Source organism: Odocoileus virginianus, chromosome 6 (genome assembly GCF_023699985.2).
Source record: "Odocoileus virginianus isolate 20LAN1187 ecotype Illinois chromosome 6, Ovbor_1.2, whole genome shotgun sequence".
Taxonomy (NCBI): Eukaryota; Metazoa; Chordata; class Mammalia; order Artiodactyla; family Cervidae; genus Odocoileus; species Odocoileus virginianus.
This window is the reverse complement of record NC_069679.1, coordinates 12,610,448-12,635,538: the sequence shown is the minus strand read 5'-3', so window position 1 is coordinate 12,635,538 and position 25,091 is coordinate 12,610,448. Positions and strand designations below refer to the sequence as shown.

Sequence of the window (25,091 nt, the reverse complement as noted above, 5' to 3'; positions counted from 1 at the left end):
TGGTGCCATTTTCCACAGTGTTATTATCACGTAACGGTTTTCCTAACCCACACCTGCTCAAAAAACTTAGATCTGACACGGGGCACTCTCCTTGCAACCCTGGCCGGGGGGTGGGCTCTTCTCCACTGTGCGGGTGTAACAGCTGCTGGTGTTCGGGAGCTGGGTCGGGCCCCGTGTGGTGAGAGGCTCTGCTGCCCATGCCAGAGCAGAGGCTGGGCACACTGCTTTGTCCTCAGCGTGTACCCGGAGGCTGGCTCTAATACAGCATCACTGCGCCTTCCCCGTGACTGTGCTTGATACTGCGAGTGGGGATAGAGTTGTGAGAGCCAGGACAGTGACCTTGGTCCGTCACTTGGTGACCTCAGGGGCAGGGAGTCCTCTCGGAAGGAAGAAAGATGACCCTGCCTTCTGTCACTGGCCACGTCCTAGGAGAGTTAGGAGCTAGGTGTCCATCAGAAAGAGACCCCCATTTTGTTTCTGTTAGCAGGTCTTTCCTGCCGTGACTTCCCTGGGGCTGAATGAACAGGAGCTGTTATTTCTCAGCCAGTCGGCATCTGGACCTCACTCTTCTCTTTCTTCCTGGAATGGTGTTCCTGACGTGGGCGTGGTCAGCGACATCCTCTTTTGGATCTTGAAGGAACACGGGAAAAGTGAAAGCAGAGCCTCAGACCTCAGCAGGATCCATTTCCACACGCTGGCCTACCACATCTTGGCGACTGTGGATGGACACTGGGCCAACCAGCTGGCAGCCGTGGCTGCAGGAGCCCGCGTGGCCGGGACACAGGCCTGCGCAACGGAAACCATAGACATGCGCCGAGTGTCTCTGAAGGCACCCCACGAGTTCATGACCTCCCGTTTGGAGGCTGGCTCCAGGGTTGTGTTAAACCCAAGTGAGCCAGTGGTCGAATGGCACAGGGAGGGCGTGTCCTTCCACTTCACACCCGTGTTGGTGTGTAAAGATCCTGTTCGAACTGTGGGCCTCGGAGATGCCATCTCCGCCGAAGGACTCTTCTATTCAGAAGTACACCCTCACTCATAGGAAGGTTGTTGGGGTCATTTTTCTGATGAAGGAAAACTAGCCAACCTAAAAATGACAGGAATTCAGTGGTCTGGGAAATAGGATTGAGAGTGTCAAAAACCATTTCTGTTGATCGAACTGAAAGACAGCCAAAGAAACAACAGCAGATTAAACTGTACCAGATACATTCCAGCATTTTGACAATTACACAGAAACATTTCAGGTTTTAATCGCAATTCAGCTATCTACTAACAAGACTGGATTTTTGTTCTCGTTGTTTATTTTTATGTTGTGTGTTACAGGGGTAAAAACTTGATTCTCCAACCCGCTTTTCAGGTATTTTAGGCCAGACTCCTTTGCCCATAAGAGCAGGTCGGTTGGAGAAAGCACTCCCTTCTTGCCCACCTCAGATGCGCATGCTCCCTCACCCGTCCTCCCTGTCTCTGAAAGCCCAGTGTACTGAGTTCTTGCATCCTCTCAGCTCAGCTCAGCGCCCATGACAGGATCATAATTTCCATTCAGTGTTATAATGACAATATTCAGTGAGTACGCCTTCTCAGTTTTCTCCTCCCAAATTAAGACAGAGCCACAGGTAAGGACAAAATAGCCCTCCTGTGCTTCAGAGACACAGCAGAGGCTGGGTGCCTCATGGAGCCCTTGAGGGAGCCAGTCACTGCAGTTAGGGGCCTGGCTGTCCTACAGGGTGGCGCTGTGAGCTGAAGGGCTGCACCTTCCTGCCTTGGCTCCTTAACTGTAGGCTGGCTGGTCAGAGGCTGCTGTGCCTGGGCCCACCCTCACTGCCCAGCTCTGGACATGCTTTCTATAGCGGAAGACTGATCTGTGTTCATTCTGATCCTTGAAGGAATTTTACAACTGGAATCTGCTTCTGGGTGTATAACAGATCATGTATGTTTTACATTGATACATCACATCTGTTAAAGAGTTCAACCTCCTAAGAGCCCCAGGATCATAAATAAATTTGTCATATTATGTATTTATTTTTATAAATCAAGGAGACTTCAGCGTGCTTTTAAATATATTAAAAACAACTTACATTTCAGGAATCCTAAGTCTGTGATTGATTTCATTTCTGCCATGATTCTGGAGCCAGATAAAATGTAAATCATTTTGATCTTGACTTGTGACTTACAGGTTCCTCTGCTGTTGAGGTGTTTGATTATCTTGTCTTCCCCATCACATTAAGTCTGAGCTATAGGTCTATCCTTTGGTTTAAAGTGACATGATACTAGTCTCAAGCAGTCAAGCCAATATGACTCAGTAATTTGAAAATGTGTGTGAAGAGCCTCCTCGATTTGTTCAGGGGGCAGTGGGGACACGGGTCAACTGGTGGCAGGCCTTCTTGGGTCAGGGGTAATCATTCACACTGGGCTCACAGCAGCAGCTTCTGGAATCTCAAAGCCACCTCACGTTCTCAATTTTTGACCTTCCTGCCTGGTTTGGCTGAGAAGGAACAGCTTGATTACTCCTTTGAAGACAACTTAAGGCTAGAGAACTATGCAGGCTGAAATTCAAAGCCAAGCTAGTTTATTAAGGAAATCTCTGGCTGCTACCTCATCAGTCTGCCTCAAAGCTCAATTAAAAATAATTCAACAATCTTCTGTTTTTATTAGAAAAGCTTCAGTGAGAAAAAATTTCTGTTTTCCCAAGAAAAGTCAGAATAACTCATCTATGTTCTAACCCTAAGTGGCAATGTTCGTGTGACCTTTTTCTTACAGGCAGCCCTTGTCCTTAAGTACATTCTCAACAAGTTCTCCAGTTCTCACTGGTGATGTCAAGGAAGATGATCAGGAGGTGTGGACAGCGGTGTTTTTCAAAAGGTGGGTTTTGAACTATTAATCATCACTAAATCAACTTGGTTATAAAATATCAAAATGCATCATACATTATAGGAAAATTATTTTAGTATTGTTTATAAAACTATATCCTTGAGTGTGTGTATGTAGGTATGAATGTACATGCATCCCTCTGTGAACATCCCACCTTTCTACAAGCACATTAAGCTTTGGGGGGAAGATTAACTGGGCTCTGTCACCGAGGATGGACAGATGATACAGAAGTGAGTTGGAAGGACTGGAGAAACTGAAGAGATGGAGCTGCTAGCCCCGTGGCTTTGATCTGTATTTTACAAAGGTTTCCATGTATGATTTTATATGAAGAATTGTTTGAAAATCCCCTGGACTAGAAAGGATGCCTGGTGAAAAAAGATCCTTCCTAAATAACTTCTAACACTCACTCTTGCATTCCCTTAAAACTGATTTAGTGTTCAGGGAAAAGCTGCAGCACAGAACACTGTTAGGAGACATAAAAATTCAACCAAAATCAGTAATATTTACTGTGCACATTCAGTTTCTATGCTCTTACTCTGTCAAGTTTGAGTGGGGTAATTATTCATCAGCAGAAATCTGAAATTCTCCGCAGGGCTTGAGATGGCAAGTGTCATATGATGTTGGTACCTTTCCTAAGCCTCATCTTTCCTCATCTGTAAAGACTTATAATGGTCCTTACCTCATAGTGTTTTTAATTAAAAAGGAATGCCAAGCAAAATATTAGCACAGTATGTGGCACGTATTTAAAAGTTGGGTAGCTGTCAGTTACAACAGAACAGGCCATTTGCTGGGTCTCCTTAGAAATAATTGAAAATCACTGAAACACTACCACAGTGATCATTTAACATTTTTTGATCTTTTTTTAGGTAAAGATTTTCATTCAAACAATGAAACCAGAAATTTCAAATCCACTTGGTAAGTTCTGGGGAAGCTATATACGTATCTAACCTGAGTGCCTGTCCAGATACACAACGTTTCCATCACCCACATAGTTCCCTCAGGCCACTTCCAGGTTAGCCTCAGCCCTGACCCCCGAAGCACACATCATAATCTTACCATAAACTGTTTTGTCTGTTCTGGAACTTCTTAGAAATGGAAACACAATATTTAGTCCTTTTGTATAAGGCTCTCTCTCTTTTTTTTTAATGTTTTCTGACTTTGATTTTTTAACTTTTATTGAAGAAGAGTTGATTTACAATGTTGTGTTAGTTCCAGGTGTATAGCAAACTGATTGTTACACGTGTGTATAAATATGTAGTTTTTGGGTTTTTTTTAACATTCTCTTCCATTATAGGTTATTACAAGAGACTGAGTATAGTAACCTGGGCCGTATAATAGGTCCTTGTTGGTGATTTATTTTATATATAGTAGTATATATATTTTAATCCCAAACTCCCTATTTTATCTTCCCCCCTTTCCCTTTGGTAACCATAATTTTGTTTTCTATGTCTGTGAGTCTCTGTTATGTAAGTTCATTTGCATCATTTTTTAGATTGCACAATAAGCAACCTATTTGTCTTCCTCCACCTGGCTTATTACTTCACTCAGTATATTACTCTAGGTCCATTCATGTTGCTTCCAATGGCATTATTTCATTCCTTTTATGGCTGAGTAATATTCCTCTGTGTGTATATGTGTGTGTGTGTACATCTTCTTTATCCATTCATCTGTGGATGAACATTTAGGTTGCTTCCATGTCCTGGCTATTTTAAATAGCACTGCAGTGAACACTGGGGTGCATGTATCTTTTCAAATTATATTTTTCTCCCAATACATGTTCAGGAGTGGCACTGCAGGATCGTACGGTAAGGAACATCCATCAGTTAAGTTCAGTCACTCAGTTGTGTCCAACTCTTTGCAACCCCATGGACTGCAGCATACCAGGCCTCCCTGTCCATCACCAACTCCCGGAGTTGACTCAGACTTAGTCCATTGAGTCGGTGGTGCCATCCAACCACCTCATCCTCTCTTGTCCCCTTCTCCTCTCGCCTTCAATCTTTCCCAGCATCAGGGTCTTTTCAGATGAGTCCGTTCTTCACATCAGGTGACCAAAGTATTGGAGTTTCAGCTTCAGCATCAGTCCTTCCAATGAATATTCAGGACTAATCTCCTTTAGGATGGACTGATTGGATCTCCTTGCAGTCCAACAGACTCTCAAGACTCTCCCCCAACACCACAGTTCAAAAGCATTAATTCTTCAGTGCTCAGCTTTCTTTGCAGTCCGACTGTCACATCCATACATGACTACAGGAAAAACCATAGCCTTGATTACACAGACCTTTGTTGGCAAAGTAATGTCTCTGTTTTTTAATATACTGTCTAAGTTGGTCATAGCTTTCCTTCTAAGAAGCAAGCATCTTAATTTCATGGCTGCAGTCACCATCTGCAGTGATTTTGGAGCCCAAAAAATTAAAGTCTGTCACTGTTTCCACTGTTGCCCCATCTATTTGCCATAAAGTGATGGGACCGGATGCCATGATCTTAGTTTTCTGAATGTTGAGCTGTAAGCCAACTTTTTCATTCTCCTCTTTCACTTCCATCAAGAGGCTCTTTCGTTCTTCTTCGCTTTCTGCCATAAGGGTGGTGTCATCTGCATATATGAGGTTACTGATAATTCTCCTGTCAGTCTTGATTCCAGCTTGTGCTTCATCCATCCTGGCATTTCTCATGATGTACTCTGCATATACGTTAAATAATTAGGGCAACAATATACAGCCTTGACATACTCCTTTCCAGATATGGAACCAGTCTGTTGTTCCATGTCCAGTTCCAACTGTTGCTTCCTGACCTGCATACAGATTCCTTAGGAGGCAGGTCGGGTGGTCTGGTATTCCCATCTCTTCAAGAATTTTTGTTTGTTGTGATCCATACAGTCAAAGGCTTTGGCAGAGTCAATAAAGCAGAAGTAGATGTTTTCCTGGAACTCTCTTGCTTTTTCAATGATCCAGTGGATGTTGGCAATTTGATCTCTGATTCCTCTGCCTTTTCTAAATCTAGCTTGAACATCTGGAAGTTCATGGTTCACCTACTGTTGAAGCCTGGCTTGGAGAATTTTGAGCATTACTTTGCTAGCGTGTGAGATGAGTGCAATCGTGCGGCAGTTTGAGCATTCTTTGGCATTGCCTTTCTTTGGGATTGGAATGAAAACAACTTTTCCAGTCCTGTGGCCACTACTGAGTTTTCCAAGTTTGCTGGTATACTGAGTGCAGCACTTTCACAGCATCATCTTAAGATTTGAAATAGCTCAACTGGAACTCCATCACCTCCACTAGCTTTGTACGTAGTGATGCTTCCTAAGGCCCACTTGACTTCACATTCCAGGATGTCTGGCTCTAGGTAAGTGATCATACCATCGTGATTTTCTGGGTCTTGAAGATCTTTTTCGTACAGTTCTTCTATGTATTCTTGCCACCGCTTCTTAATATCTTATGCTTCTGTTAGGTCCATACTGTTTCTGTCTTTTATTGTGCCCATCTTTGAATGAAATGTTCCCTTGGTATTTCTAATTTTCTTGAAGCGATCTCTAGTCTTTCCCATTCTGTTGTTTTCCTCTTATTTCTTTGCACTGATCACTGAGGAAGGCTTTCTTATCTCTCCTTGCTGTTCTCTGGAACCTGCATTCAAATAGGTATATCTTTCCTTTTCTCTTTAAGCTTTTGCTTCTCTTCTTTTCACAGCAAGATGGTAAGAGGGGTGAAATCGTGTTTAGAATCAAACCCCATACCTGCCAGAGACTCAGGGAGTTCAAACAAACCTTGTGCACACCAGGACCCAGAGACCCCACAGAGACTGAGACAGAACTGTGTTTTGAGTGTCTCCTGCAGAGGTACAAGTCAGTAGTGGACTGCTGCAGGGGCTGTGGGTGCAGCAGACCTGGGTATGGCATAAGGTGGGGTTAATATGACATTAACTCCACCACAAAGCCACCAGAACTTAGACAGGACTGGGGAAACAGACTCTTGGAGGGCACAAACAGAACCTTGTGTGCACCAGGATCCAGGAGAAAGGAGCAGTGACCTCACAAGAGACTGACCCAGACTTGCCCATGAGTGTCCAGGAGTCTCTGGTGGAGGCATGGGTCAGCGGTGGCCTACTGCAAGATTGGGGGCAGTGAGTGAAGCAGTCTGTGCATGGGACCTTTTGAAGGAGGTTGCCATTATCTTCATTACCTCCACCATAGTTTGGCCCCAGGTAAATAACAGGGAGGGAACATAGCCTCACCCATCAACAGAAAATTGGATTAAAGATTTACTGAGCATGGCCCCGCCCATCAGAACAACACCCACTTTCCCCTTAGTCTCTCCCATCAGGAAGCGTCCATAAGCCTCTTATCCTTCTCCATCAGAGGGCAGACAGACTGAAAACCACAATCATAGAAAACTAACCAATCTGATCACATGGACCACAGCCTTGTCTAACTCAATGAAACTATAAGCCATGCCATGTGGGGCCACCCAAGATGGACAGGTCATGGTGGAGAGTTCTGACAAAATGTGGTCCCCTGGAGGAGGGGAATGGCAAACCACTGCAGTATTCTTGCCTTGAGATCCCCGTGAACAGTATGAAAAGGAACCTCCATACAGGTCTCCATAGTGGCTCCATCAATTTGCATTCCCACCAACAGTGTAGAAGGGTTCCTTTTTCTCCACATCCTTACCAGCATTTGTTATTTGTAGACTTTTTGACATTATACCATTCTGACTGGTGTGAGTTGATACCTCATTTTAGTTTTGATTTGCATTTCTCTTAATGTTGAGAATCTTTTCATGTGCCTTTTGGCCATCTGTTCATCTTCTTTGGAGAAATGTCCATTTAGGTCTTCTGCCTATTTTTTTTTTTTTTAATATCGAGCTGTTGGTATATTCCGGAAATTAATCCCTGTTGGTCACATTGTCTGCAAATACTTCTCTCATTATTTGTCTTTTTATGGTTTCCTTTGCTGTGCAAAAGCCATGAAGTTTAATTAGGGCTCATTTATTTTTATTTCCATTACTTTAGAGATAGATCCAAAAAGGTCTTGCTGCAATTTATGTCAAAGAGTGTTCTGCTTATGTTTTCCTCTAGAAATTTTATTCAGTCTTATATATAGGTCTTTAGTCCATTTTGAGTTTTATTTTTGTATAACCATGTTAGAGAAAGTTTTTACCCTTTCACATGTAGCTGTCCAGTTTTCTCTGCACCATTTGAAGAGACTTCTGTCTCCATTGTATATTCTTGCCTCCTCTGTTGATTAATTGGGTTTTTATTTCTTTGCTTTCTATCCTATTCCATTGACCTAGATTTCTATTTTTGTGCCAGTACCATACAATTTTAATTACCATAGCTGTATAAAGCTCTTCTCATGCAGCATGTTTTTGAGATTATGTTGTATGTAGTTTGTTGCTTTTTATGACTAAATAGTATTGTGAATACAGTGTTTCCATTTGGAGCTTTTATGAGTGTTATCAAGTCTGTGTGGACATTTTTCTTTCTCTTGGGTAAAAATCATTTTTACTTTTGAGTAAAAATTCTCCTCCATTGGAGTAGAATTGCCGAGATGGATATAATATCATGGGATGGGTACAGACCTTTCTCCAAAGTGGATGGACCATTTTACACTCCCACCAATGATTGACAGTTCTGTTTGCTTCTTGTTCTTGCCAACATTTGGAGTTGTGTTTAATTTTAGCCATTTTGATGTGTACCTGACGTGTCCCTAGTGGTACTTCATTGTGGTTTTACTTTGCATTTCCCTGATGATAAACAGTGGGCACGTTTTCACGTGCTTACTGGCCATTCATATGTGGCCGGTATAATATGGCCATATACCTTTGTGAGGTATCCAAGTTTTTTACCTACTTTTTTTTTTTCATTTGAGTTGTGTATATTGTTGTTTGGGTTATTCTTGGGTTGGCCACATCCTACAGGAAAACTCGAACTTTTACACCAACCCAATAGTTTTCATCACTGAGTTTTTTAAAAATATTTTCTGGATACAAGTCCTTTGTCAGATGTATTTTGTGAATCTATTCTTCTAGAATATATTCTCAAGCTGTAGATTTTTGTTTTCTTCATGGCATAATGGAAAGTTCTCCCTGTCTTCTAAAAATTTTTTAAGATTGGATTTAATAGAATCCACTGGTGAAATCATCTGAGCCAGGAGTTTGCTTTAAAGGGTAGCTTTTGATTTATAGATTCAATTTCTTTGATAGGCCTCAAGGCTTTACATTTCATCTTGTTTCAGTTTTGGTCTGTTCCATCCAAGTTGCCAGTTTTATTGTCATAAAATTCCTTCTAACATTCCTTTCTCTTTTTTATGTCTTGTAGTCTCTTTATAATGCTATCCCTTCTTCCATTCTTGATATTGGTAATTTGTCTCTTTTTTATCAGTTTAGCTAGGGATTTGTCAACTTTCTGCCATATGCATTTTTTTGTAAAACTTTTGCCTTTTTAGATTTTTCTTTAATAATTCCTGAAATGTGGGATTTATTTTGCTGTGTTTTTAGCTTAAGGTAGAAACCTTTATCAACAATTTCATTTGCTACAATAGAAACATTTACAGCTGTAAGTTTCCTTATAAGTATAGTTCCTAGCTGAACCCTGCAAATTTTGTTTTCATTATTCAAACTATTTTCTAGTTTCTCTTTGATTTCTTCCTTATGAGTTATTCCAAGCATATGTTTAATTTCCAAATATGTTGTTTTTCTGTAATAGATATCTTCCTTTTAATTTCTAATATAATTACACTAGGTATTAAGAACATATTCTGTAAATTTCAGTCTATTGACTTTTGAGACTTATGGCCCAGCATTTGGTCTGTCTTGCTAAATGTACTGTGTCTACTTGCAAAGAATGTATTTTCTGTAGTTACTACTTGTAGTGTTATTTAGGTCAAGCTGGCCAATATATTCTTTTACACTTTTTGTCTTATCAAATGCTAAAAGAAAAATTGCTAACATAGGCAAGTATATGGATTTAATTCTGTCAACTTTTACTTAATGTATTGTGAAGTAACGTTAGGTACATACATGTTTATGATTGTTTTTCTACTGATATCATTATGAAATGCCCCTATTTCTGGTAACACCCCTGATTTTGAGCTCTACTTTGTCTAACATTAATATAGTAAGAGGTTTTTTTATCATTCTCTGCTTTTTAACTGTTTAGCCCAGTTACATTTTTAAGTCTAGTTACATTTTATTGATATGACTGGATTTATAGTTTACCATTTGTTTTCTCTTTGTTCCATTTTTTCCCCCTTCTCTACTGTCTTTTGAGCTATGCTTCTGTCAAATGGCTGCTCTAAAGATTGTAATATATACAGTGTTAACTTTTTACAAACTATTTAAAATTAGTAAAATATGAAAATCTTTATAGTTATATATATTAAGCCTCATATATAATGTCATAATTTGTACTTGGAACAGTTATGTATTTTTTAAAAATTAAATCAAGGAAGTATTTTATATTTACCTACTGGTTACTATTTGTTGTCTGTGGGAGGACTGGTCCATTGTGAGCCACTCTACTATCAGTCAATCATTATAATCACACACTCCAGAATTCTACTTTGTTTTGTATTAACATTATTCAGTAAGAAGGGCACTTTTCCCATTGCTAGTTCTTTCTTGCCTCTAATCTGAGCCATCTAAAACCATGTCTGTATCTGTGATTGTGTATGTAGCCTCATTTTTCTAATTGTGATGACATGAGTAACAACCATACTAGAAATCAGAATAGCTCCTTTCTTAACAGAGAAACTAGAAATCCAGAAGTCCCAAGACTGGGCAGATACAAGGTTCTTCCAGAAACATTTTATTGTGATCCCTTATACATTAATAGCAACTTTTCCCAAAGGGATGATACATAATCTTTATTCTGAAAAGGATATATAATGTATTGCTAGCATCTGGTCAGGGGTATCACTGAATGTCTTAACTGAGGAGGTTTTAAGAAGCTCCTCCTTTTTTTTTTCCCCAGTCCTTGGTGCTGATACCAGACCAGCCCTTTATCTCTTTTCATACTGACATGATCTGGCTCTGCACTCTGACCTCGCTCAAGAACAAGCTATAGGGGCTTTTTCTGGATTCTTCTGGGCAAGTGCAGCTGAGATACTCAATAGACTGGGCCACAATTTAAAGAGCTTTTTTTTTTTCTTCATCTTCTAATTTCTACTATTAGAACTGGATTATTAATTCAAGATTTGTGTTTCCCTTGGTGGCCAATATACCTACCACACAGCCCAAGGATCACCTCAGCTAAGCCAAGGCTCTGTCATGCCAGCAGAGATCTATCTCAGACTTTTCTTCCACAAAGGGCTCAGTCAACGGGAGGTAAATCCTTTCCACAGCAAACAGTGTCACGTGCCCTGCTGGCTCTTGGCACCACATACAGAGCCAAAGCCTTGCTCTCAGTTCTAAGAGAACTCATCTGGGCCATCTCCTCTTTCCTAGCTCATGGGGCAGCCAGGGGCTGTGAAGGCTTCAGCATCCTGGTGATCATCATCACACGTTCTTGTATGTGCTGCCTGTGTCATGGGACCTTTCCTAATCTGGTAGGTCCTCACCAAAGAAAGCCCAGCTCCGGGGTCATCCTACACCTACTTTTCTCTGGTTTGTGCTGATGCTTCCGCGGGTTGTGCTTCCATAGTGGGCTCTGGCTCCAGAGGAAGGGATGGTGGCTTTGTGAGCTGGGATGTTCCTCCAGCACCTAGTAACAAAACAAACAGCTTGAATTCTCAGTGCCCTGGTTCCAGAAGAAATCAAAATGCAGTTACGATTTTTCTTCTCGAAGTTTATTTTCTGGGATTAGTAGGACTGTGGCATATCTGTGCAGCTGTGAAGGAAGACCATAACTGGATAAAGTCAGTCAGGTGGGCCTTCAGTGACCTTACTAAAAGAAATCATTCATTACCTGTGCCATGCTGACTTGTGATAAGGCAGTGAAAATTAAACTGAGACTCCATAACAAAGGGTACCATAATGGATCTCTAAACCTGCAGATCGCGAACACCCAGTGTCTTGACCATCCAACTAAGCCTGCCAATAGCTGGAAAGTTTTACACAAATGGCCTTAAGAAAACAGGCAAATCCATGGCTGATTCATGTCAATGTATGGCAAAAACCACTACAATATTGTAAAGTAATTAGCCTCCAACTAATAAAATTAATTGGGGAAAAAAAGAAAAAAAATTTTAAAAAGAAAACAAGTGACGGTTTGGACACCCTTGGGCTTTTTTCCCCCTTCTAGGCAGCATTACACTGGACTTGTTATGAGTCTGAAAAGCACAAGCCTCACTCAGAGCTGTACTCTCTTTGCAGGCACACGTGGCTGTTCCTATAGGTCTCCACAGCTGTGTGTAGCTTCCTACCTGAGGGGAGCTTCCCATATGTGGCTGCTGAAGACATTGCCTGTCCCAGAGCTTGATTAGAGCCCAGAGGCTGCTGGAAACAGGTGGCTTTACTGGTTGAAGCAGTCTGGTGCTTTGATTTGGGATCTTTAACTGGTTTAGTCCAGACCAGTGCCTCCCCGACCTGCAGAGCAGCTCCCAGCTTCTGGGCGACCTCCATCATCTTGTGTCCATGTGGGGAGGAAGAAAAAAAAAGTCACAGGTATGACAAGCAGAGACAGGCCTCATCCTAGGTCTTTAGCAGGCAGACAAGGTTAGATGACATAGTCTCTGCTACCATTTGAGGGAGGAAGTACTGATTGCAAAGAAATGATTCTTAAACAGCAGAGAACACACTGCCTTAAGTGGATGGCATGGAAATTCTTTAAGTTTGCTGCATTAATGGACTAAATTCCTGCCTTTTCTATGTGAGGAGAAGTGGGAGGAAGCTACAAAGAGACACAGATCTCAACTCAAATGAGTTGTATTACCAATAATAGATACAACACAGTAAGCTTAAATTTCCTCTTACTATTTTCTTTCAGGAAAGTTTTTTCTCAAGCTGGCCTTAATTGAAGAATTCATGCTGCTTGGAACATCAAAGCCAAAACAGGCATAAACATACATTGTATCTAGATTATTTGGGCTTGATTTAAAAGTCTCCTGACAGCTTGCTTAGTGACTCCTGGATTTAAGACTTACCTCCGGATCAAATTCCAGAGAGCTACTATACTTGAGTAGGTTGACTTTCTTCTCCATCTCCTGATACTGGGCCAGGGCATCCCTCTTCTCGCCCTGGTTATACAGCAGCACAGCATAGTTCAGGTTCACTAAAGGGTTACACCTGCACAGACAGACAGGGACTCTATGAAGCTGGGGCTTTGCAACCAATGGTCATTCAGAGATAGATCCTTATCATTATTCAGAAACAAAACCAGCTTAATAGATCTCCATTCCACAGCAGGGTCTCTCAGGGCCAGTGCCAGGTCCTACTGAAGCACGGAGTGCTTGTGCTCAGGAGCCACGTCCTTCCACACACAGACCTGCTGTGCACAGAGGCATGTGGAGAGCAAGCACCTGGGCTGACTCAGGCAACACCAGGGCCCTGGCGCCACCTCACGGCTTTGCAGAATCTAGCCCCCCGACACCATCCTCAGCAGGGCAGCATACTTATCGAGGCGGACTGCTTCTTCATAGGCTCTCTTGGCATTCTCCGTATCCTCCAGATTGGTCAGAGCCACTGCAACAGAGAGAGTGAATGCTATGGCTGAAGAGGCCAGCATGAAAACACAGGAAATGCTACACATGTAACTCTTACTGCACCCTCTCAGCTCCTAGCGCCACCATCTACTTAGTCACTCAGCTTGGATTCCTAGTGTCATCTTCAACAGTCCCCTCTCCAGTTAATCCATAGTCAGGTTCCATGAATTCCTTTTTTTAGTTTCTTTAGTGACACTGCCCTGGCTTTAGTCGTGTCAGGTTTTCCATTCTGTTCCCCGGGGACGCTGTCCACCTGCCTCCATCTACTTGCCACAGTGCTGCCAGGATCTCGCTAACCCAGGATCTCGCTAACAGATCTGAACGCGCACTGTCCTACTCAAGAATCCCCACTGTTCTCCAGCACTCATAACTATGATCTTTAAACTTTTTTTTTTAAAGCAACAGAACACTCTCCCTTTTTTAATCAGTATTTTCTGGGAGCTTGATCTATAAACCAGACAATAACAGAGCTGCTCTGGAAGCCATGCCCACTCCACTTCGCCCACAACCATTCATCTGCTTCCTCCAGACACTAGAGGAGGTCCAGGAATACAGTTGGGAAACAACCTCTGCACTTACAGCCCTCCAAACTGACCCCAGACCACCTCTCCTGACTTATCTCGCACTATGCTCTATCTACCACACTATTACCACTACCTGCTATGGGTGCAGCCTGCAGTTTCACGGCTGCATGCCTTTCCTCAGGGGCTTCTCAGCCATTCTATGCCACTGAACTGCAGTTTATTTTTCAAAACTCAGTGTGAAGACCATCTCTACTCTGTTACAGAATTGCTGCTTATGCCCTACAGTGATTTACTTACAACCCTGTATCCCTTTATGACTGGGCTATCTTTGTATTCAGACAGCCCCCAAATAATCACCACTTGATTTACTTATATAGAACCCCACAGTAATGACAAAAAAAAAAAAAACCTGAAGACTATCAGTGAGAACATGGAAACTGCTCTTAAACATGTAGTAAATTTTGTGTAAGGAGAAATATTCCCCAGAAAGAATCGTCAGTAGTTTTGTATTACACTAACAACAATAAAAGACTAATTATATAATCACAGCAAAACCAAGTTAACATTCACTGATTTTCTAATCATGTAATCCTCTCATCAACCGTATGAGATACAGCTATTAATAGTAAGTACTAAAGGCAGGATCTTAACACCTGATGATACCTAAAGCCCACGATCTTAACACTTGATAACTAAGAACACGGTTGGACTCAATATATGAACTGTCAAGCCAAGGGAATACCACTGTTAAAAAATGAACTACATATGAACCTTATTTAACCTGCTGGCCTCTGAGTGAAATTCCCCTAAGTGAGAAGCAACCAGGTGCTCTGTCATCTTTCTGCTTCATATTTCTTCAGACTCTGCGAGTGTCATCCAGACACCTAAGGGATCTGCAAGGGAATGGCTTCTGTGGGATATTTAACTACTGGCCTGCCATGATTCTAATTCAGTTCTCCCTCATTACAGACTGCAGAGGGCTGCTCCACAGAAATGTCTCTTACCAGCCAAAAGCATGTAGAGCTCCCCCATCTTCGGCTGGAAGTTGATGGCTGCACTGAGGAAATGGAAAGCAGATGCGTACTGCTGCATAGTCAAGTGGACAAGGCCCAAATTATAGAGAATCTTCCACTCTAAAGGTGCCAGGTAGTTGGCTCGTTTCAGGCAGCTGATGGCCTGGAGGAGTGAGGGGGCACTCAGTGAGCGGCTGGGGCGAGCGCAGCAGACCCAGTAACTATAAACACACACCAGGAAGAGGAGGAGACACTCACTGCCACATATTTCTTCTTGCCAAAGAAGCACATTGCAATGTTATTCCAGAGTGGAGGGCTTTCTGTAACACCACACGCTGCAACTTTGTATTTGGTGAGGGCAACATCAAAGTCCCCGTGGGTCTGCATCATGCTGCCTGCTGCCAAGATGGCCTGAAAACATGGAAAGTTCATAATTTAGTCATTCTCAAAAGGCTGTCGGAGTGAAGTAGCCTTCCTGAGTCTAGACTCTCAGTAGGCCCATCAACACTGGTGGGATTGAAAAGCATCTTCCAGGGACCTATACATCCACCGCTACTGGAACAAACGCTCAAGAGGAACACTCTCACGCCCCACACTGTGGCTCTTTGCTGTAATAAAGAAAAGTCTCTGACTTTACCTAGCTCTTTTGTTTCCTACTTGTAGCCAGGGAAGTCACTACCTTAGAGTATCAGGGCCCTTTAAGTAAAAACCACCGTTAGCCCGCAGCCCCTGCTTGGTACACGCCAAGTGCTCTAGATGACTCAAGTGCACCTGTCGCTGGCCTCTAAAGATGCAGCTCCTGCCACAGGACAGATGGTGAGTCAGCTTTAGGCTTCCTCAGTCCGGCTTTCCATGTCTCTCAGTCAGGCTAATAGGACTTCCAAGAAAGGACTGAGTCTGTACCCTTAACAACAAGCCTGTTTTGCTGCATCTCCCTCAATGACTTATCCACATAATGATCTTCTCATCCCCAAAGTCATAACTGGACAAGAGTTGTAGTCTCCGGTTCATGAGGAATCTGAAGGTCATTTCAGCGTGTGGAGGCTCTAATTTCCTAAGTAACACATACAACTTCACCACCACTGCAGTTCTGCTGTCTGTATAAATTACAGGCCCATTATGACAAATGTGCTCTTTTAGAAGATAAGAAGCAAAGCACTGACAATTCATAATATTTTCAAATAAGAACCACATTTACTTAATACTTTTCTAAGAAAAAAGTACTTTCTTGGCTATCTGAAATGCATTCTAGGTCCAGATCACCTCTAGGAGCAGTGGGACCACCTGTGTGTGAAGGCTCTGGGGTTTGACAGCTCTGGGGTTTGATACCTTGTGGTTGGTAGGGTCATAAGTCAATGTGTTTCCAAGATGTTCAAATGCCTTCTGGTAAATGCCGAGCTTGGAAAAAAGCAAACCAGAGAATTATATCGGGGGAGATGGCATTAGGGAGATTGGCCAACCACACCCTCAACAGATACACCCTGACTTTTCTGGGCTCTTCTGAAAAAAGCTACAGATACCAAATTCTTAGAAAACTAAGGGCCCCACATTTCTTTTCCCTCCTACTTCACTGAGTTGTCCCCTAATAAGGTCAAAGTAGCTCTCTGCCAGGAACCATCTCTGCCACACTGGTGCGGTCACAGACTAAGGACTCCTGGCAGGAAACAGGCTGGTGAGCCTCCTCTTCCCTGGGACCAACCTCCCAAGCCAAAGCCCAGGAAGGTCCAGGGTTAAGCTCCTTAAAGAAAAAGGAAACAAATAAGGACACCACAGAGGCAGAGCTGGAGGCAGGATTTTTGTTCTAGACAATGCTTGGCCTTCTCTAACCCTAACCTGGCTGGGAAGAAGGAACAATAGAAATGGCCTTTGCCCCAAAGCCCTAATACCACCACTGTACTTCAACCACAAAACGCCAGTCTCCCTGACCACAAGTTGTTTCTCATATATGTTCTTTTTATGGTTGGGTAAGACTAGGCTCAAACAGGTGTATTTGCTTCTGATTTGCATGCTGAAAATTAAGTTCATTCCTTTAGCAGACAAAGGGTATCAAGTACAGAGTAAAATTTATGTGCTTCTTATGACCTTTAGTAAATTGTGTTAAAGTAAAAATGCAGGAACCACAACACACAAACCCAAAAGCATTTTTTCCTTTTTTGGCTGTGTGGCTTGCAAGATCTTAGTTCCCTGACTACGGATTGAACCTGTGTCCCTGCAGTAAAAGCAAGGAATCCTAACCACTGGACCACTAGGGGAGTCCCCAAAAGCATTTCTAACATCAATGCATGGATAAGCAAAGTCCTCTTACCTGTAGGTAGAGTAATCCTAAAGTTGTGAGAAGTTCTGTATTTTCTGGTGAGAACCTACAACACAAGAGATGCTCAGAGGGAAACAAGATGTATATGAGCAATACTGAGATACACATGTAGTAACTGCACCTCCTACTCCCCGTAAGAACTCTCAAAGGGATTTGGGAATTTCCTTCAAGAGTACGTCAACCCGGCTATAGGGTTGAAATATAGACAGAACTGGGACTTAGAACCCAGACTCCTTTCTCAGGACCTTTTCTTACAGCCAGAGTCCTCAGAACCTATGGAATATTTTGTGCCACTGTCTTAATTACACTAATAGAATTCAAGAATAATGCCCTATAAACCAAGTCAGTCTAGAACACACACGATTTTAGCTACTTCCCTCTTGTGAAGATTTTTGTTGTTTTCACTGTATTCACAATGCCAGCCAGCGTAATTATTTCCTGGGTAATTTAGGATCCCAAGGCCCCTGATGCCCTGCTCTCCACATTAAACAAAAAAGTTACACTAAACATACAAACTAAAGAAGAAAGACATATACCAGCTCTAGGAAAGAATTGGCCATTGGCTTTGTGGAGTTTAACACTGGCTTAAGTAAAAGATTGTCTGTCTTTCCAATCCCTCACTGGCAACTGTCTTTGTCACAAAACAAAAGCAACACTAAGCTGAGATGATCTGACTACAGGATCATTAGACAGTTTCAACAGTGAAAATGGCAAAAGGTGAAGAACATCTCCTTCTAAGGAATGAGGTAGGGTGCAGGTTACTAATGGGGAGACCAGAGTCACAGGGGCAAAGCCCCTGACCGGGGAGGCCTGAGCTGGCCAGACAGAGCTTACTCAGTTCAACTAAGTATTTGCTCTTCATTTTCTGCCATAAATTCCCATTCTGATCACCTTCCTCTCTTCAACCAAGTAGGTAATTTCCATGATTCTAGTGGCACCCTTCCCCCTACCAAAACATGACTACTCTGAAGCTGTGGGCCATAAACAATGGTTTCTACCATCTCAGTAAGGCTTCAAATGCTCAGCTGTCCTCCAAATTCTCATTTGAGGATTTCAGTGACTTAAATCCTTAGCCAGACACAGTTAAGAATGTGTCAGTTCAGTCGCTCAGTCGTGTCCGACTCTTTACAACCCCATAAATCGCAGCACGCCAGGTCTCCCTGTCCATCACAAACTCCAGGAGTTTACTCAAACTCATGCCCATCGAGTTGGTGATGCCATCCAGCCATCTCATCCTCTGTCATCCCCTTCTCCTTCTGCCCCCAATCGCTCCCAACATCAGGATCTTTTCCAACAAGTCAACTCTTCACATGAGGTGGCCAAAGTATTGGAGTTTCATCTTCAGCATCAGTCCTTCCAATGAACACCCAGGACTGATCTCCTTTACGATGGACTGGTTGGATCTCCTTGCAGTCCAAGGGAATCTCAAGAGTCTTCTCCAACACCATAGTTCAAAAGCATCAATTTTTCGGCACTCAGCTTTCATCACAGTCCAACTGTCACATCCATACATGACCACTGGAAAAACCATAGCCTTGACCAGACAGACCTTTGTTGGCAAAGTAATGTGTCTGCTTTTTAATATGCTATCTAGGTTGGTCATAACTTTCCTTCCAAGGAGTAAGCGTCTTTTAATTTCATGGCTGCAGTCACCATCTGCAGTGATTCTGGAACCCAAAAAATTAAAGTCTGACACTGTTTCCACTGTCTCCCCATCTATTTCCCATGAAATGATGGGACCGGATGCCATGATCTTAGTTTTCTGAATGTTAAGCTTTAAGCCAACTTTTTCACTCTCCTCTTTCACTTTCATCAAGAGGCTTTTTAGTTCCTCTTCACTTTCTGCCATAAGGGTGGTGTCATCTGCATATCTGAGGTTATTGATATTTCTCCTGGCAATCTTGATTCCAGCTTGTGCTTCTTCCAGCCCAGCGTTTCTCATGATGTACTCTGCATGTAAGTTAAATAAGCAGGGTGACAATATACAGCCTTGACGTACTCCTTTTCCTATTTGGAACCAGTCTGTTGTTCCATGGAAGAATGTGTAAGCTAATGTAATTAATGTGAGCTAAGCTCAAACAGCCAATTTCTTGAATGCAGGGGTCAGGGGTCAAGGCTGCCAGTCAGCACGACAAAGATTTAACATATGGTCTACCTACTTGTCCCTGTAAATGTAGCCTCTTGATGACAGAAGTCTTTCTTGCAGCCTAACAAATCAAAGGATTTTTTATGTCTTTTTAGATATAAAATATGAAAAAAATTCCAGAAGCAATGTTGTTGTGACTAATGTTAACTAGAGAAGTTACTATCATGGTAGAAGACAAGCGTAATTTCACTTAGTCCAAAGTCTAAGTTTAGTCCAAAGTCTTGTTATCAGGAATAACAGACTTTGTTGCCTTGAACCAGAGGACGTATTCTATCAAATGACCAAACAAATGAGACAAAGCCATTTTGTTACAGCTATCCCACTTAAATCAGACAAGATCTAGGCAGAAAAGATAAGATTTCCTAGAAAGGAGAAACAATACCATACTGGAAACGCCAGTCAGTTCCATTATCAACAGGGGCTAGGCAACAACTTACGGAATGATGGCTTAACATGGGAGGAACCTGGATCCCTGACTGACCTTGTGGAGCAGAGAGCTGCCCAGGACCATCCAGACTGACAGGTGAGAAAGAAACAAGTCATCCTTATTTAAGCCACTGGGAGCTCTAAACTTGAGCTTAACACTTACTCTAACTCACAGAACTCATACAATGTGTAACCAGTCACACATGTCCTCTCTCAGGCATGAGAGATCACGTCTGCTCCCATTTTTGTTTTAGTTTCTCGTTGCTCTAAAGGAACCAACACACTTACTCCACTGCTTTCTTGTAGATTTCGATGGCCTTGTCCAAGTCTCCCTTCAGCAAGAAGATCTTGCCCAGCATTATGTAAGTCAGATCATGTCTGTTAAGATGTAGGGCACTGAGCAACTGGTCTTGTGCCTAACAAGATTGACAAGAGTACAGAGAACCAAATCACAACCAGGAAAGGACAATGGCTAATGTAAAGAAAGAGCTCCTGCTATACTCAAGTAGGAACATCACATTTCAGCAAATGTCCCATCGCCCAAAAAACTAAAACATACCCAAACTGTGCTCTCATAGGACAGCTGGAAACATGAAATGTCTGCCTCTAGTGCCACTTGGGGGGCTTCTACAAGAGAATTAACCTTTTTGAGTGTTTTCTGCTTTTTGATATCCATTCCATGACTCATATTCCATGTGTCAAGCGGGATATCATGGTACATAGAGCATACTGCCCCAAACTTGACCCCAGCTGCACCACTGACCAACTGCACACCCTTCTCCATGGGGGACCTCATTTTCCTCACCAATATTTGGATAAATGAATGAATGAATATTCATTTATTCATTCAATAGGTATCATCAAGTGCCTATTGCTCTAGGTACTAGTATACCAAAGCTAACACAGAAAACTCCTTGCTCTGTTAGAGCTTATGTTGTAGACGATGATAAAGGCAGTTTAGTCCTTCACTGATTCAACAAGTATTTATATAAATGCCAGCTACTGTATTTGCTTAGCCTGTTAGCTTTACAGTAAAATCTAAATATAATTTTCCTCCTCAGTTCAGGTCTGACCAAAAACCAAATCCAGCTCTCTTTTGGCTCAGAATAATCCCATGAATAGATATGTACTTGCTTAAAATTTCTCTGAAGAGAAAAACCTCCTAACCAAGTATATAACACTGAACAGTCAGATCTGCCCAGAAAACCTAATCGACTAAATATCGACTAAATATGTAGATTGTATTTGCACAGATACAGGTATTATTTATTTTTATATATCTCAGAAGAGCAAAAGTTATTCTCACACCTCAAATGCTGATGTACAGTTGTGGTTTTTTTTGAACCCTGAGGGATTGATTACATTGTTTCAGTTTATGAACTGGTACATATTAAATATTATCAAATGAGTATCAACTAATTCAGGTTCTCAGTCCTGTCAGCACTGGAGAAAAGAAAATAAAACTTCAGTCACTAAGTGGGAGCATTATGAAGGAAACTGACCAACCCCACTGTCATTAACTTTTAGAGTTCTCAATAATTTGGTCTACCCTTCAGTTAAGATATATACATTTTTCCCCTTTATCTGAGTACCAGAGTAAGCTCAAAAGTTTTATCTGATCATAAGAGTCTTGGGCACTACAGCCTAATCACAATGAAATATAACAATCTCACGTGGAAAATAACCTTAAAAATGGAAACTCTCACGTCAAACTACTTCAGATTAAAAATTCATTTCCAGTGACCTGAAAACTGAAATATAAGATAGCTCACTTGGCCATAATTACACTTTTAAGACTTACAGATCCACTTTTTTATATTTAAATTTTATTAAACATTTGTGTTTCTATTCTGGAAAATTAAACTAAGGTGTGGAAAATGAGAGAGGAAGAAAGAAATGAGATTGCCATTTCCTCTGTTTCTAGAATTTGTCACTTTCTTGTTAAAAGCAGGGCGAAAAAATCAGATGAAATGTGACAAATGAGAATAAAAATGTGAGTAAACGTATATGGAACTTTCATTTTTTACTTCTAAAAGTCTCTGCAAGCAGTAGGAATAATACAAAATGATCCATGGGACCTGTGTAAAAAGTGTACCCTCAGTGAAATCCCTAGACAACTGCTCACCCACCACCACCACCATTTCTACATATTACCTTGTCAAACTGTTTCAGATAAATGTAGCAAACTCCTAGGTTATGACAGATTTCCTACACACAAAAGAAAAGAAAACAAGTGTAAATTCCACAGTAATTACTAGAGTGTGAACAGGCATCTAGAGATTATTGTTGCTTGATAATATTTAAGCTTGAAAACATGCACTATGGTTAGTTTTTTACCTGAATCTTATTCAGATTATAAGAGATAAAAGCAGAATAAACTGGTGATCTTCCTGGGCCTATGTAGTACCTTTGGGTGCATACCCAGCCCATTCCTATACCTTTTTTTCTCTTAGAGCTGCTCACAGAACAAACCGTTTATGCCCTCTTCTCAGAAGAAACTACCACAGTTCCTTCTCCAGCTCTAAGGAGGGGTGTGGGTGTGGGTGTCAGACTTCTTTTCAACAGGAATCTAGGAATTCAAGCACTAGGTGATATGGACTTGGAGGCTGACAGTGCCATCTGGAGGCCACTACGATGGAGTACAGATATGTGAAAAGTGAAAGTGTTAGTCGCTCAGTCCTGTATGACTCTTTGTGACCCCACAGACAGTAGCCCACCAGGCTCTTCTGTTCAGGGGGTTCTCCAGGCAAGAATACTAGAGTAGGTAGCCATTCCCTTCTCCAGGGGAACTTCCCTACCCAAGGATCAAATCCAGGTTTCCTGCGTGGTCCTGTGCTGCAGGCTTCTGCAGACTGGCTCCAATTACAGATATGTAATTGGATATGTAATTGGGGCCTATCTGCAGAAGTCTGCAGCACAGGTCAGCAAACTACAACCAATGGGACAAATTCAACCTCTGCCCCTTTCTGTAAATAAAGTTGTATTAGAACACAGTCACAACCACTTGTTATGTATCCTCTATGGTTCTTTCATAGAACTTCAGAGTTAAGTAATTGCAACAAAGACTGTATAAAGCTGCAAAGCTTAAAATATATACTAACCTGACCTTCAACCCCCCCCCCCCCCAAAAAAAGCCAACCTCTGATCTACAGAAAGAAAAAAACAGCAGAAATGCAGAGAAGCTAACTTGGTTGCTGACAGCTTTCCAGTTCTAGTTCACTGCAAGACCAATCTGTATTTCCTGACCTTGTGTTCTATATAATCTCCATTATATTAAATCTTTTTTTAACGCAGTTTTAAAGAAAGGAAAAGGCAAGGGTGAGGAAACTGCTCCTGGGAAACAGTAAGTGAGGAAGTGCAGAAGCACATGCAGACCCAGGAGTGTCCCTCTCTGAAGAAATATGAACCTTCAAGGGCTTAGAGACAACTGTTTAATGTTTTCCAAGTTGCCTAAAATAACAACAAAATTGCAATCAGTGATCCTATGCCAGATGTTTTTCACATATATTACTTTAATTTTCCTAGCAAATCTGAAACATAAGTATAACAATTCTGATTTTAGGAATAAGGAAATTGAAGCTCAGAGAAGTTAAGCAGTTTGCTTAATACAGAAAGCATCAGCACAGAGATTTTTCTTTTTTCTTAGTTTTTTTTTTTCCCATTTGTTTTTATTAGTTGGAGGCTAATTACTTTACATCATTACATTGAAATGAATTAGCCATGGATTTACATGTATTCCCCATCCTGGTCCCTCCTCCCACCTCCCTCTCCACCCGATCCCTCTGGGTCTTCCCAGTGCACCAGGCCCGAGCACTTGTCTCATGCACCCAACCTGGGCTGGTGATCTGTTTCACCCTAGATAATATACATGTTTCGATGCTCTTCTCTTGAAACATTCCACCCTCGCCTTCTCCCAGAGTCCACAAGTCTGTTTTTCTTAGTTTTAAATCTTAAAGAATTTCAAGAACATGGAAGCAACCTAAATGTCCATCAACAGAGAAATGGATAAAGAAGACATGGTCATATATACAGTAGAATATTACTCAGCCATAAAAAAATGAAAATGTGCCATCTGCAGAGACTTGGATGAACCTAAAGATAGTCATTCAGAGTAAAGCAAGTCAGAAAGAGAAAAAAAAAAACTGTATAATATCACTTATATGTGAAATCTAGAAAGATGACACAGATGAACTTATTTGCAAAGCAGAAACAGAGACACAGATATACCAAACAAATGTATGGCTACCAAGGAGGGGAGGGGGCAGGGATGAATTGGGGGATTGGAAATGACATCTATACACTACTACAAAAAACAGCTAATGAGGACCTACTGTATAGCACAGGTAACCCTACTCAATGCTATCTGGCAACCTAAATGGGAAGGAAATTCAAGGAAGAAGGGATATATGTATACGTATGGCTGATTCACTTTGCTATACATCAGAAAATAACACAACACTGTAAAGAAACTATACTCCAATAAAAATAAAGTAAGACTGTAATGACCACTGCACAACTCTGTAAATATATTAAAAAACAATGAATCATATACTTTTACTAGGTGAATTGTATGGTATTTGAATTATATATCAATAAAGCTGATAAAAAGAAAGAAAAGGATTTCCCGGGTGGTCCAGTGGCTAAGAATCAGCCTGACAATGCAGAGGACACTGGTTCAAACCCTGGTCCAGAAAAATCCCACATGCCGTGGTGCCACTGAGGCCGTGTGCCACAGCTACTGCGACTGCACTCCAGAGCCTCCCGAGACACAGCTACTGAGCCCGCATGCCTAGAATCTGTGCTCTAACGAGAAGCCACCACAACGAGAAACCTGCACACACCATCAAGAGTGGCCCCTGCTCACTGCAACCAGAGAAAGCCTGAGCACAGCAGCAAAGACCCAGTGCAGCCAAAATAATAAATGTTAAAAAAAAAAAAGAAAGAAATGGTCTCGGATTGCTAAGGGACTATTAAAAAAAAAAAAAGAGTATCAACATATATAATATGTAAAGAATCACCATGTACTCATTGTCTTGCTCCAACAACCATCCAATCCACACCCCGGCATCCATCCCACTACTTCTGTAAGCAAATACCAGGTAATAGAACATTTTACCCAAAAATGTTTCAGTTATGTATTCCTCTTTTTAATTTTCATTATTTATGTATTTATTTG

At 41.7% G+C, this 25,091-nt stretch overlaps 2 protein-coding genes across 12 annotated transcripts in view; one reads left to right on the top strand and one right to left on the bottom strand.

Moving 5' to 3' along the window:
• Positions 1 to 2,082, top strand: part of ADPGK (ADP dependent glucokinase) — a 31,164-nt gene extending 29,082 nt beyond the window's left edge. For 6 of the 8 annotated variants that reach the window (XM_070468791.1, XM_070468789.1, XM_070468787.1 and 3 more), the window contains one exon: positions 485 to 2,082. In XM_070468791.1, the coding sequence (XP_070324892.1) occupies positions 485 to 1,039 (555 nt within the window). In that variant the 3' untranslated portion in view covers positions 1,040 to 2,082. The remainder of the gene's footprint in view (positions 1 to 484) is intronic. The other 2 variants (XM_070468790.1, XM_070468788.1) reach the window with 1 other exon arrangement.
• Positions 2,083 to 10,643: 8,561 nt separating this feature from the next.
• Positions 10,644 to 25,091, bottom strand: part of BBS4 (Bardet-Biedl syndrome 4) — a 48,328-nt gene continuing 33,880 nt past the window's right edge. For 3 of the 4 annotated variants that reach the window (XM_020893831.2, XM_070468795.1, XM_020893829.2), the window contains 10 exons: positions 22,070 to 22,123; positions 20,204 to 20,331; positions 17,335 to 17,389; positions 16,359 to 16,427; positions 15,288 to 15,440; positions 15,021 to 15,192; positions 13,403 to 13,472; positions 12,935 to 13,076; positions 12,215 to 12,416; positions 10,644 to 11,553 (listed from right to left, as the gene is read on the bottom strand). In XM_020893831.2, coding sequence (XP_020749490.1) covers positions 11,444 to 11,553; positions 12,215 to 12,416; positions 12,935 to 13,076; positions 13,403 to 13,472; positions 15,021 to 15,192; positions 15,288 to 15,440; positions 16,359 to 16,427; positions 17,335 to 17,389; positions 20,204 to 20,331; positions 22,070 to 22,123 — 1,155 coding nt within the window. In that variant the 3' untranslated portion in view covers positions 10,644 to 11,443. Of the gene's footprint in view, positions 11,554 to 12,214; positions 12,417 to 12,934; positions 13,077 to 13,402; positions 13,473 to 15,020; positions 15,193 to 15,287; positions 15,441 to 16,358; positions 16,428 to 17,334; positions 17,390 to 20,203; positions 20,332 to 20,474; positions 20,500 to 22,069; positions 22,124 to 25,091 lie in introns of those variants that run through there. The other variant, XM_020893832.2, reaches the window with a different exon arrangement.